At 27.9% G+C, this 14,521-nt stretch overlaps 1 protein-coding gene across 1 annotated transcript; it reads right to left on the bottom strand.

Moving 5' to 3' along the window:
- Window positions 1-7,018: 7,018 nt before the first annotated feature.
- Window positions 7,019-7,845, bottom strand: LOC107466332 (uncharacterized protein At4g14450, chloroplastic). Its single transcript, XM_016085306.3, has one exon. It carries the CDS (start codon window positions 7,721-7,723, stop codon window positions 7,412-7,414), a length of 312 nt encoding a protein of 103 aa, XP_015940792.1. The 5' UTR covers window positions 7,724-7,845; the 3' UTR covers window positions 7,019-7,411.
- Between the last annotated feature and the right edge of the window lie 6,676 nt (window positions 7,846-14,521).

Raw genomic sequence — 14,521 nt, 5'->3', positions numbered from 1 at the left:
CTTTAGTTTCATTCTCATTTAATTCCAAATCAAAAGTAATACTGACTAATTCAATTCAGCATTTATGACAATAAATGAGATTACCGTAATATAAGTCGTTTAATATGAAATAACTTAATTTGTAATTATAATTGATATATGTATTCCCATAATTAGATTAGAAAATTAAATAATTTCTTAATAATCTTCCACTTGGATTATATTGTACATAATCACATCTTATAAACTTTATGTGCGAATTTAAATACTATTTTTCTGATTACTTTAACAATTTAGTCTGTCTCATATATTAGTTATGGAATTACCGCAGTTTTTATCATATTATTGTTCATGATGATCACCATATTAATATATTCAATGACATAAATCAAATTTAGATAAGAAAATTTAAAAATTACATACTAAAATGATCTCATATATATCTATTTTAATTGGTCCAACTTTAATAAACTTTATGAAATTGTGAATCAGATTGAAAACAAAACTAAATACTTTAGTATATGTTTTTAGTTTTATTCCTATTTAATTATAAATCAAAGATAATAATAACTTATTCAATTCAAAATTTATTGTAATATAAATTATTTATAATGATAACCAATTTGAAGTAAAACACTTATTCAAGAATTGATTAAGGAACTAAAATATTTGTCATATTATGAATAAAAAATTATATATTAGTATTTTCGAATGATCACTTCATTCGCCTCATTAATTAAGTGCGGAGCATGAATTCAAATAAATATTGGAAAAAATATTTTTAAATAGTGAAGATAATCCCATGCATTCCACCCGAAGTTAAGACCACATTGAAACCCTTAAACAGGATTCAAATAACATCACTAAAAAATTAAAATTAAAATAACAAGATTGATTTTTTTGTGGGGTGGGGCATAACGTAGTCAAGCAAAAGGACAAGAGAAAAAGGGTCATTGGAATATTAGTGCGCATTTATGAAAATTTAAGATATACTGTAGCATTTTTTGAATTTTTTCCAATTGCATTTTCTATTTGGGCCATTCATAATATGGTATTAGTCCCCATGTACAAGCTTGTGAGTTGTAACTTGACTAACTTCAGCTCCCTTTGGTTGATGTATATGGTGAGATATAGATATAAAGACATAAATATTCAAAATATAGACATAAAATATTTGTGTTTATATATTGTGTTTAGTAAAAATAAAGAATAAGACACACATATTTTAAAAAATTGAATTATCCTTCATTCTACCACAAATTTTACTATTATTATTGCACATCCATTATTTCAAATACTACATGTCATCATCATTGAATTTTTATTTCTTTTAATATTTTTTATTTTTTCTAATATCATCTTAAATTATCATTCAAATATTAAATATAGAATCTTTTTTGAAAAAATAAAAAACTAAAGCTCAGAATTTATCAAATATTAATCAAAATTTAAATAAATAAAAAATTAAATGTACAATTTTTTTTAAAGAAAATAAAAAGATAAATTTAGTTATAGAATTTAAAAGAAGAAGAGAAAAAAGAAAGGTTTGGAGAGATAAGAGGACAAATTTTAAAATTTCAATAAGGGTAAAAGAGTAAAAAATTAGTGTCTCACAAGTTGTGTTTTAATGTCTCACCAAATTGAAAGTACACAAATTTAATGTCTCCGTATCCATTCGTATTTTTTTGTGTTCTTCAAAAATCTGTGTCTCACCAAACCAAACAACAAACATGTATTACTGTATATAACTATATCTATGTCTCAGTATCTATATTTCTCAAATCAAACGCTGCCTTCATGTCGGCAACAAGACCTTTTGTCGTTGACACTTCACCATTAATAACATTATTCATGCATCCAGACTCAAATAATAATAGTAATGCATTATTTTCCGTAATCCAACAGCTATTCTGATTTTCGTATTCCAATATCTATTCTGCTCCAATTAGATAGAGGAAAATGAATAACTTTGAAATAGGATTTCTTTGATATCCATCTCCTCATAAAGAATTAATGGTCTAATTGCTCATTATCATCAAGAATATAGTGTTTATTAATTTGTTGCATCATTAAGCATATATAGGTCATCCAATAACATTGAACCAACTAACTTTGACCAAATTCAAAGTAACCCAAAAATTCGGTTAATAGAAGTGATAAATCATTAATCAAATTATTTCAAAAAGTACTTTAGCTATGTCCTCAATCAATATTTGTTTTCATTTTTTAAATAAATCACATGAATATTTTAAAATTAAAATTGAAAGTGAATCGAACTCACTTGTAAGTGAATTTGAGCTAAACTCGTTAATAATTCGATAAATTATTAATAAATTGAACTCATGAATTTATGAATCGAATCTGAACATAAATTTGAGTTTATATATTAAATAAGCTGAGTTTAAGTTTGGACAAATCGTTAATAAGTCAATTTTAAAATTAGATTTAATTTTTTGTTGTCTACGGTATTTTTTAGTCCAACAGGATAAGAATTAATCCGTCACGAATCTAAATTTTATTTAAGGATTTGTCACTAGCTAACCAATGAATTACTATATACACAAGGCAGAATTTAAATTCTAGACACTTATTTAAATAAACGGATAAACTGACTACTCGACCAATCAAAATGAGTTAAAATTAGGCTTGATTTAACTTAGTTTATCTCACTTCTATACCTAGTTAGGAGGGTATAGAAGCTAATTATATAAGAAAAAAATTTAGGGAATTAACTACAATATAAACTAATTAAGTCAATTCCTTCTATTTTTTATTTTAAAATTTGAAAAATTATAGTAGTAGAAGGTTATTTTTTTTTTTGTAGTTATTCCAATAAAAGTTTTATGATTGTTATTATGTGGAGATATTTTATTTTGATCATTAGATGATAAAAAAATTGATTTTTATATGTTATAAAAATATTATATTTATTTAAAATGTGACTAAATAAATAAATTATATTTTTTAAACAAAAATTATCATAAAAAAATATTTTTAATATTTTCATTATAATAGTTACCTATTTTATTTTTATGACGAAATTATTTTTCAATTAATTGATTAAAATTAGCTTCACTCCTGATTGGTTTATTAACAGAACCGATTATGTAACGTGTAAAGTTGTTCATTCATTATTTGTGGTTTGTGTCCAAAACAATTGCATCTCCGATCTCTATTAGAACCTTGTAGTTCAATAATCATAGAATTGTAACTGCTATTGAGTTTGAAAAACAAAACTATATATAGGAATTGAAGGGTTACGTTACGAAATTCGGTTCTGCACCACACGAAGAAGGAACAAAATAGATAGAAGCAGAATATTCTAAAACAAGAAAACTGATGACAATGTTAACATAATTTACACACTCAACTAAACTTGATCGTAAAGAGGAGAACTCCATATTAGATTGATAAAGTAGGATGGCAAAAGATTCAATTTAGCACGTTTGGACCATTAAATGGTTCATAACAAAACATATTTTTTAAGTTTTTTAATAACGGTTAAATTGTACTTATTTAATTTTAATTATAAATTAATATTTTATATATTATTTAATTATAAAATTTATTTTTTATTTTATAAATTATTTTTTTATCATTCATCTATCATATTTATTAATAATAAAAAATTAAAATAATAACAAATTAGAACTTCTATTAATGGTAATAAATAGTTTGCAATCTTAATCGATCATAATTTTATCACTGATCGTTACATACGTATTGGATTGGAAAAATCGTGCTTGTTAGAAATTCAATCGATTCACAAATCAATCGATTGAAATTCAGGTTTTCCAAACTTAAATCGATTGAATTTTACAAGGCATGTGGAATTTTTTTTACTCAATCGATTGGTCATATTACCCAATTGATTTAAGTTTTCAAAGCAATATAAATTTTCACAATTCAATCAATTAGTTGTGTTACCAATCGATTGAATTGTGCAATGCATTATATGTTACGCTTCTCTAAATTTTTCTGCATGTGATTATAAATTATTATTTTATTATTTATTTATCTTATCTTTAAAATTCTATCTTCAATTTTTAAGTTTTTATTTTGATTTAGATACTCTAATCTTATCTTTTCTTTAATATTACGATTATAAATTGGTGAATAATCTATCAACAATTACTCAATCCTACAATTAGAATCGTTTATCAATTGATTATCAATTTTTTCATTGTTTTTGTTCATTGTTTATCCATCTACTTAATATCAAATTTTTCTTCATTGTTTATCCATCTCTTTAATATCTAATATTTGTTCATCATTAATTGATAATCACAGCTAGTGATAGAGATCCAATCAATTTTTTCACTGTAGTGTTTAAAAAATAATCCATTATTTTGATTACAAAATCGAGATTAGTGAATATAATCTCTAATTTTGCAATTCTTTGTTTTGATTCTTTATTCATGAAATTGATTGTGTAATGAAAAAAATATTTTTTTATCTTTTAGTAATAGACTTTTTTCTGAAATAAAATAAAAAAAATTATTATTTTCCAAAACCCAAATTTTCAACTTTAATTTCTCATATACGAATTTTTTTATGCAGAGCAAGGCTAATTTCACTTCAAATTCTAAATAAATGACTAACTCAAATTATTAAGTTTCACAATATACAATCATCGTTTCCAGAATATATATGAGTACAATAATGGATTTTTTTAATTTATAATGAAAAAAATCTTGTTAAATATGGTTTATTCTTGTGTATTTATGTATTTTTCAAGTTTCTTTGATGATTTCAATCGATTGAATAAAAAAAATCCCACATGCGGTGCAAAATTGGATCGATTGTGTATCAATTCCAATCGATTGAAGTTTAGAAAGCCTGAATTTCAATCGACTGGTTTGTGCATCCAATCGATTGAATTTCTAACAAACACGATTTTTCCAATCCAATATGTATGTAAACGGATCAATGATAAAATTATAATCGATTAAGATTGCAAAATATTTATTACGATTAATGGAAAATCTAATATGTTATTGTTTTAGTTTTTTATTATTAATATTTAATAAACATGATAGATGAATGATAAAATAATAATTTATAAAATAAAAAATAGATTTTATAATTAAGTAATATATAAAAGATTAATTTGTAATTAAAATTAAATAAAGACTATTTAATATTTATTAAAAAATTTAAAAACATATTTTATTGTGGAACCATTTAATGGTCTAAACATTTTGGGACCATCAAATCCGGTGCCAAGTAGGATAATAATTTAAATTAAAAGTTATAAATTAAATAAAATGATGTGCTAATAACCGTGTGAAATATAATAATTGTTCTTTTCTTTAGTTGTTCACAATATTCGAAATTTGAACTCCCGACACTTACTTAACTGGACGAATAAACTGACAACTCCACTAATTCAAATTGGTCTAATCGTCCTTATTATTAGAAGATGTGAATTGTGACGAAAGAAATAGAACTTTAGAAGCATATAAATGTGCAGGTATAGGGATAGTATGTAGGGTTACTATTTTTTGTGTCCTGTACTGTAACATGTGGGTTTGATACTTCTTTGTATTATGATTATGCTAACACCACATGTGCTGTTTGCACAATATAGTTATGATGTTCCAATGCTGAGCTGGTTTAGATCAAAAGTATGTAGTGGTCCTCTCTATTTCCCATAAGAGTAATAACCAATCACCAAGGACGCAAAGTTCATTAGATATGAGTACATACTACTATTTAGATATCTTTCTAGACTAGAGATAGTAATGATGGACACCCTTCCAATGCCTTTGCATCTATGGAAAAATGAGGATTTTATATGTACGTGTGTGAATTTAATGAAATAGTTATACTTTTCATATATTATCAATTATGCTGTCAAATGTGTTCCTACAGATCCAAAATTATCATATTAACGAAGGACATGGTAGGGAAGCCGAAGATTGTCTCTGTCATGAGTTTCATGGCCAATACTACTTGAAAATAAAACTCATCTCAGGAGATCAACACTTTAAAAAGAATTTTATATAATCTTAAACTTTTTATGGTGGTAAATTTTTCAAAATCTCATCATTCTTACATTGGTGTTTTCAATGAAAATCGACCAATTAAAAAAGATTATTAATAGAAAATTCTAAACAACAGAAGATCAAGTAAAATATCATAGAATAAAATAACTGCAATTCCGTCTCTTAAAAAAGATTGCTATGTTATACAAATAAATATCTTAGCTAATAAATTAATTACATTTATGAATTTTCTATCATATATACTCTTCAGTTAATTAATTTTTTAATAAAATGATATAATATGATATTTAACTGTTATTTACCCTTGAGATTCCAAAACGACATTCATTAGCAGACGGTAGCAGACTTTATTTTTGTATTTTGCATTTGCCTTTATCATGACTGAGTAGTAGAATGGATGAAATATTGTTGTCTTAGAGGGGGAAAAAGTTTACTGATTGTTGAAAAAATTTTTTCTAGCCGATTATTATTTTTCATAAAAAATGTGATGTAACTAATATTTTTTTTATATTTGACTTACATGTAATTAACATCATACTAATTAACTTCTTATTTTTTACAATAAAATTACTGGTCCTTAACATAATTTTTTCTACGTTTTTATATTTGAAGTCTCAATTTTGGATATTAATTGATCAATAATTTGAATTTCTGAAATCAGATGAAAATGGAACTTTGCCTATTTTCCTATGATGAGCCATTCTATACTACCAGGTTGGACTCACTCTATATGCGGACCCCTCCAAATTAAAATCATGCTAAGTTTTGCAAATTTTGCAGAAAATGAGGACAAACAGATATAAAGCTTCACAATTCTTGATTTCTTTTCTTCTTCTTCCTACCAAAGCAGCAAGCACATCACGTGTTACATCATATAATATAACCCATCTAAACTCCATCAGTCCATCCGTATAATCTACATAATAACTTGATAGAAATTAACGGCAAATGAAAGAGAATAGCCCCTTGTTATTAATCAATCACTCTCTCACTTTTTTTTAAAAAAAATTGAAGCAGCAGAGACACTATGATTGTGTAACATAGCTTATAACATATATTTTGGGATCAGCATAAACATAAAAAGTCGAAAATTTGAAATTTTTTTTACATGAAAATTTATATCACGGCCAGCAGCAAGCAGAAGAAACTGTGAAGTTTTTTTAATTATTTTTTATTATTTTAATTTTGGCCCCATAGAAATTAACAAGGAAGGGGGGAAAAGCTTAAAAGTAACAAAAGAAACAAGAAACACACTGAGGAATCGCAATCCTCTGTATGCAAAAATTTGAGCTAAAGCCTATTCCCAAACACCAAAAAAAAAAAAAGAGGAAACATCATACATCGTTAGATCTTGATCCTCGCCTAATTATGAACCATTAGAATATTTTCTCTCATTTCTTCTATATTATTTTTTTTCTTCCTATCTACACGGGAACGAACGAAGGCACCCCTGGAGCGGGCTCGTAGAAGAAGGGAGCCGCCGGGTGCTGCCACTTCATGAAAGCCGCCGCCGCGGCCTTCTTCTCAGCGGGGGAGTCGTGGTGGCGCTGCGGCGGATCCTGCGGCTTCGGATGATCTGGTTGCTGCGTGGTCGGCGACGAAGTGAGCGGTGAGAGGAGAGGGATGGCGACGTTCCAGTCGACGGCGCGGTTTATCTGGAGTGACGACGGAGCGCGCCTCTGCAAGCGGCTGGGCTGGTGGTGCGCGGAGGCGTGGTTTTGCGTTGGATCTGACATGGCAGAGAATATTCCGATGAACAGAGAGAAAGAGAGAGAAAGAGGGAGGTTAGTTTGGTCTTTTCGGTGATTGTGCTCTGTTTTGTGTTGGAAAGGAATAAAGGATAGTTGAACGTGGTGAGTTTGTTATTTATATAGTAGAGAGTGGGTAGAGAGGAACAACAATTTTTTGGTTTGGGTCAAAGGTGGGTTGTTTTTTTGGATTAGATAGATGGCTTCTCTAGCTATCTGGCTCATTTTGTATTCGAATAAATTAGTTTTTAATAAAAATAATTAAATTATTAAGTTTTATACATTTAGGAGATCACTTCTATAAAGACATTAAAAATATTTTTTAAAAATATGTCATGATATTATTAGATATCTTTATTAAATCGGTTAATAATTTATTTTTTAATAAATCATAACAAAATTGGTTTATTATAGCAACAATAATAAATCCAATTGTTCGCATTATAATTATTAGACCCAATTTGATCCGATCAATTTACACAATTTAAACCGAATCATGTTTACATTTTTTTGATAAAAAGACAAATATATCTTTAATTTTTTTAAAAAAACAAAAAATAAAATCATAATCCAGTAGATTATGTAAATTAATCGGTTCGACCGAATCTGATAACAATTGAGTTTATTGTTATTGTTATAAAAAATTAGTTTTATTCTAGTTTGGTAAGAAATTAAAAAATAACCAATTCATTAATACATCCAATAATAATGTAACAAATCAATATATCTTTACAAAAAAAACGTTTTACATCTTAAGAGCTTCCTCCATTTATTTAATATACATTAATTTTATTTATTTATTTGGAGAAAGCAGTTGAAGGAGGGCAAAGCCAAGCCGAACGGTTGCTTGCAGCTGTACTGAATTATTGGTATTTGTAACTGAAGGAGAGTCAAAGATAATGGTCAGCAACAATGACCAATAATAGTATCATAAGATTGTAATCTTTGTATACGACAGATCCTGGTGTTACATCCATTGCGCCCCTTCCCCCTTTTCAAGGATATCCTTCAAGTTGTTTACACTTTACAAAATAGAAATTACATTCATTTTTTTCTTACTTCTACGAGTAATGAATACAACCAGTAAAATACCCCTGCGTTACATGGGGTATTGCCATTATTCTTCATTTATGTATATTTTTATGTTAATTTTATTAATTATAATCGGTTAACAGTTTTATTAGAAAACATAGTATTAAGAAGAATAAAGAGAAAAAATATTAAGTAATTTAGTGAGTACTATATATTTATATAAATGGTAAAGAATAAATGATAAAAAAATTTAATTTTGATTTATTGATAATACAAAANAGAATATTATATAATTATTTAATTAAATTTATATTTTAAATGTTTTTTAAATAGTAAATATAAAAATTAATTAATTAACAAAAAAATATTCTTTTTATTAATTAACAATACATAATTGATTATTTATATAAAATTATTTTATATTAATAATCTAGGATAAATTTTATAGATAAATGAATTGAGAGAAAAAATTATAAAGATGTCCTAAAATAAAATTAATTATATAGTTGTCTCATTTGCATATTTTTGTAAGTTGAACCAATTGAATTTGAATTAATAGGAGCGGTACAAAATCAAAATAAGTAGATTCGATTTAGTAGAAAAATGCGTCTGAACTCATGTAACCCATGGTAAATCCAAGTAAAAAGATTCGATTTATGGGATAAGCTAGACAATAATAAATCGATATAATATGTTTTAATTTATTATAGACAGTGTTCTAAATAAATTAAATCTATTTAATTTAAATTATTATAGTAAAAAAGTGCTCATTTCTTTTTGAAATTACTATTTAGACAGTGCTCTAAATAAATTATATTGTGGAATACAAAATCAATAAATTGGATAAAATGCATGCATAAATCAAACACATACTAATATTACACAAAAGTCTCAAAATAAATAACATTACATATATGCCTTTATTCATATTATATAAATTGAATTAATTAAATTTGAATTAGGTCTTCTAGTACTAAATCGAATTAAACAAATTCAAATTAATAGTGTTTCATATATCTACATAAATCAAATTCATTGAATTCGAATTAGTCATAATAGTACTAAATCGAATATAATTGATTCGATTTACTACTCCACAGCACATATATAATAAATCGAATCAGCTTGATTTGATTTACTATTTGTGCAGAATATTGAGATTATATTTTCCACTTGAATTTAGATAAAATATAAAAAAATTAAACGAATAAAAATAAAAATTCAACTTTTGTGTTTTATTTCAAATTCTAAAAAATCTACATTTTTATAAATTATGAATTTAAAACAGAACAATAAACAATTTCTAAAAATTTATTAAAAATTATCCTTTGATTCATTAGCATCTAAAGAATCATTACCGAGACTTTTGATATTGAAAAAGTTAAAATAAAGTATAACCTTTCAAGGTAGCATACGAATTAAAACTTGAATTTTTTCAGAGTAAAAAATAACAGATAATTATACATTATAAAATGACCAACTATATTTATACAATATATAATTTGAGAAATACTTAAAATATGAGTAAATAGCCAAATTGGTCCCCGAAAGATAGCTCGATCTCCAAACCAGTCCCTGGAAGAAAAAGATAATAAAATTTGTCCCCGAAAAATTTAAAATTGGTAACGTTAGTCCTTCCGTCAACGTTCTATGAATTCCATCATTGACGCCGTTAACTGTTGCTTATGTGGCTGTCAGTGTCGCATATCAGCATGCCAGCTTGGCGCAGAGGTGCTGGTGACAAGATATGTTTCCATATGTATGTCAAATTAGTCCTAGGTCTGTAAACCCTAATCCATTCTTCGTCTTAAATGCCATTGTTGGTGCAGTTTGAGATTGATTCTGCAGAGGTCGAAAATTCTTGACCAATTGCACGATGGGTAGCGTAGGTGGGGGTCGCAGTCGACAAGTGTTGCAATCACACGGAAGCCATGGTTCGAGCTCTTCGTTGCGGCGGAGGAAGAACTCTGACCAAGTTTGCTTTTGTGGGCTGAAGACAGTGATCAAGAAGTCTGGGACAAGAGAAAATCCTGATAGATTGTTCCATGCTTGTCCAAGATACCGGGTGAGTTATGAATGTAGTCTTCTTGAAACTTCAAATTATTTGAGTTGGATTTTGACATTTTGGTACCTTGATGTTGTGCAGAAGGGCAACCACTGCAATTACTTTAGGTGGGCTGAGGACAACGAGTATGAAGGATTAGAGCACTTAGGAGAAGTTAAAACTGATGCAGAAATGGAGAGTGATGCTGCTTTCTTTAACCATAACATATCATGGAGAATGATGAGCTTAGAAGCTGAAGTAAAAGCACTTAGGATGCAACTGTATTTTAGATTAATAGTTGTGATTGTGATTTTTATGATTATGTGTATGTTCTTTAGTGGGAAGTGAAGCAATTACTGTGAAAAGAATGATGTTGTAAACCTTGATAGTTTTCTGTTGTTGTGAAAACCTTGTATATTCATGTTTCTTTACTAGTAAAAAGGTTATTTACATGTAACATTGTTGTTGATCATAACATGATGTAAGCAAATCAGAATAAGCAGATTTAAAATTAAGTGAAGTAGGAATAGCATAACACCACCAATGGTGTACTAGTTTCCATTGTCTTAGATTCAAATAACAACATTGTTTTAACATGATAATAACACAAAAGGTAGTAGCTGACAGTTGAAAGCAATATACCATAAAGGGCTATACAAAAAACAGGACTATTGAAGATACCACAACTATCACATTGTTTATAAATAGCAAAATTTGGCCCTGACAAAATAACAGATACTAATTGCCCTATATTTCATGTCTTCAAGTCTTGAAGTCATTCCATGTCTTTTTTTCTGGGAGGTTTGAAACCCAGAGTTGGAACAAATGTCATGAAGCTAGCAAGTTTCTTGGCTGTTGCGGAGCTGCTACCCTTGATCGTTTCAGCAGAAACAGCAACTGGTCCTGGAGAGGCATTTTCCTTTGCCCTAGCCCTGGTGACATGGAGTTTTGGAGGCCTTCCTCTATCTCTAGTCTGCATCAAATAGTTATCATCATTATCTCAAATAAACACAGCTACAAGTAACTAATACTCAATTTAAAACTGAATAGAGGATAACCTGAGTAACATTGGTTGAGGTCTGTGATTGTTGTGTCAATGAAAGATGAGCATACTGAATAATAGGAATTTCAGTATGTTCATCTGTAGCAGCTGCTGCAATTGCAGGTAGTGTCTGTATGGGCTGAGTGTGATTTTCCTTTTAATAAATACAAAAGGATGATTTTTAATAAATATCTAGAATTCGTTTATTATTCCATTTTAATTTCATAAGTTTATAAAAATGTAGATTTTCTAGAATTTGAACTAAAATGCAAAAGTTGAATTTCTATTCCTATTCGTTTTGATTTTTTTGATATTTTATTTAAATTCAAATAGAGATATTTTTTATTGACATTTATGTTTTAAAATTAATAGTAATAAATATAAATAATCTGTACAAATATGATTTATTTGGAGCACCGTCTAAATAGCAAATCCAAAAAAAAATGAACACTTTCTTACTATAGTAATTTAAATCAAATAGATTTTTTTTCTTGGAACACTATCTATAATAAATCAATACATATTGTATCGATTTACTACGGCCTAGTTTATTCCATAAATCGAATCCTTTTGCTTCAATTTATCATGGATTGTGTGAGTTCAGTTGCATTTTTCTACTAAACCGAATCTATTTATTTCAATTTAGTACTGCTCTTGTTAATTCGAATCCAATTGATTCGATTTACATAATATGTAAACGAGACACCATGTAATCAGTTTCACGTTAGGACATTTACGTAATTTTTTCTCTCAATTTATTTATATAAGTCATTTTTTTATTCAAGTTCATACAAGTCTCTTTAACCTAATTCATCTCATGCACCACTGATCTAACCAATTTTCAATCAACGCACGAATATATAATTGCCTTTTTCGAAAGGATTTTGTTTCCTTTTTTGAATTTTGTCAATGTTTTCGATCTTCCATCTCTGCATTATTCTTCCTTCGTTCTCTGTGTTTTCTTTCTTCCTTTTTTACAATTTTTTTCGCTTTCCACGTTTTTGAAATCAAGTTTTAAAATCAGTTTTGAAATCGTAATTTCTCGTTGTTGAAGATAATGAATTATTCAAGTTCAGATTGTAAATTCTACCAGAGCAAAATGGATTATTATTTTGAATCCAATGAAATGGCTGAGGTGTGGATCGATTCTAGTTAATATTTTCGTTAGTAGTTTATAATTTTGTAGGTGAATAATGTTGTTTTTGTTTGTGAAAATTGTTGTTCATTGTTGATGGTTTGAGTTGAATGAAATATAGGAGTTCTAATGAATCTGTTACATTTCTCATTTCGGTATATATCAAAACTATTTTAGTTTATTGTAGAAACTTTTCAGTGTATGTTAAAACTATTTACAAGTTCAGACTTTTCAAATAAACGAGGGTGAATTGTATTCTTGTTTAGAATCGAATCAAGTAGTGATGTGTGATTTGAATCTAGATAATGTAGTTTGTTAGTAGCTTATGATTTTATAGTTGAACCATTTAGTTTCTGTTTGATGATGAGTTTTGAATCTGATTTTTATTATTTTTGATGATGAGCTTCGATGTATGCTAGCTTTTAATATGGTTTATTGTGGGCTATTTTTGGCGTATTTTGTAGTTTTTGTGCAATGTTGATGAGCAGCTTGTTCCAAAGGTTGGGATGGCTTTTAACACACTTGAAGATGCTGCAAAATTTTATAAAGATTATTCAAAAGTTGCAAGTTTTTCTATAAGAATTTGGGGCACAAATAAGAAGAGAAATGAAATTAGGAACCAATTGATTACATGTAGTAAAGAGGGAATTTGGAAATCGAACATATCTCCAACTGAAAAGACAAATCCCTCAGCTGAATTAAATTATCCTACAAGACTTTATATATACATATTGAATGACGTTGGTGTTTAGATCATTTCAAAGGTTGTGTTATATCATTTATACTCCTGCTGTGCAAATCAGGCAAAGATGCTTAAACAACACAGGAAATTAAGTATGTATGTCCGACGTACAATAGAAAATAACGAGAAAGCCAGAATCATACCAAACAAAATATACCAATCATTTGTTGCAGCAGCAGAAGGTTATCATGAGTTAAGTTTTATTGAAAAAGATGTGAGAAATTACATCACAAGAGAAGTGTGGAATATTTTAGAACTAGAAGATGCAAAAGAATTTGGAAAATATTTATTTAGAATGAAAGAGAAGAATCAAAATTTCTTTTTCAAGCTTGAACTTAAGGTTGATCAGTCGATTAAGATTGCTTTTTGGACCAACGCAAGAAGCATGGCTGTCTTTGAGTATTTTAGAGATGTTATTTCATTCGATACCACTTACAATACAAATAGGCAATATGCTATTCTGATTTATCTGTATTTGGAACCATTTTCGGTGTACAGAGATGTTATTTCTGTGTATTAATTATTTTGTTTTTGTTGTATTCAGGTATAATCTAGTTTTTATTCTTTTGTTGGTGTGAATCACCATGGTCAGTCAATACTTCTGGGATGTGTTTTGATGAAGAACGGGAATACTCAATCATTCAAATGGTTATTTGAATGTTGGCTTCGTTGCATGGGAGAAAATGCTCTAAAAGGCATTCTTACCGATCAATGTGTATCGATGCAAAAGGCTATTAAGGCTTGTATGCCCACAACAATTTACAGGTGGTGTATTTGGCACATCATGAAGA

The sequence above is a fragment of the Arachis duranensis genome, chromosome 9 (assembly GCF_000817695.3).
Source record: "Arachis duranensis cultivar V14167 chromosome 9, aradu.V14167.gnm2.J7QH, whole genome shotgun sequence".
Taxonomy (NCBI): domain Eukaryota; kingdom Viridiplantae; phylum Streptophyta; class Magnoliopsida; order Fabales; family Fabaceae; genus Arachis; species Arachis duranensis.
The sequence above is the reverse complement of the archived record's forward strand: the minus strand, read 5'-3'. Positions and strand labels throughout refer to the sequence as shown.

Excerpts from the sequence above, each read along its gene's own strand:
- LOC107466332 (XM_016085306.3), bottom strand. The coding sequence starts at position 7,723 with ATGTCAGATCCAACGCAAAACCACGCCTCCGCGCACCACCAGCCCAGC.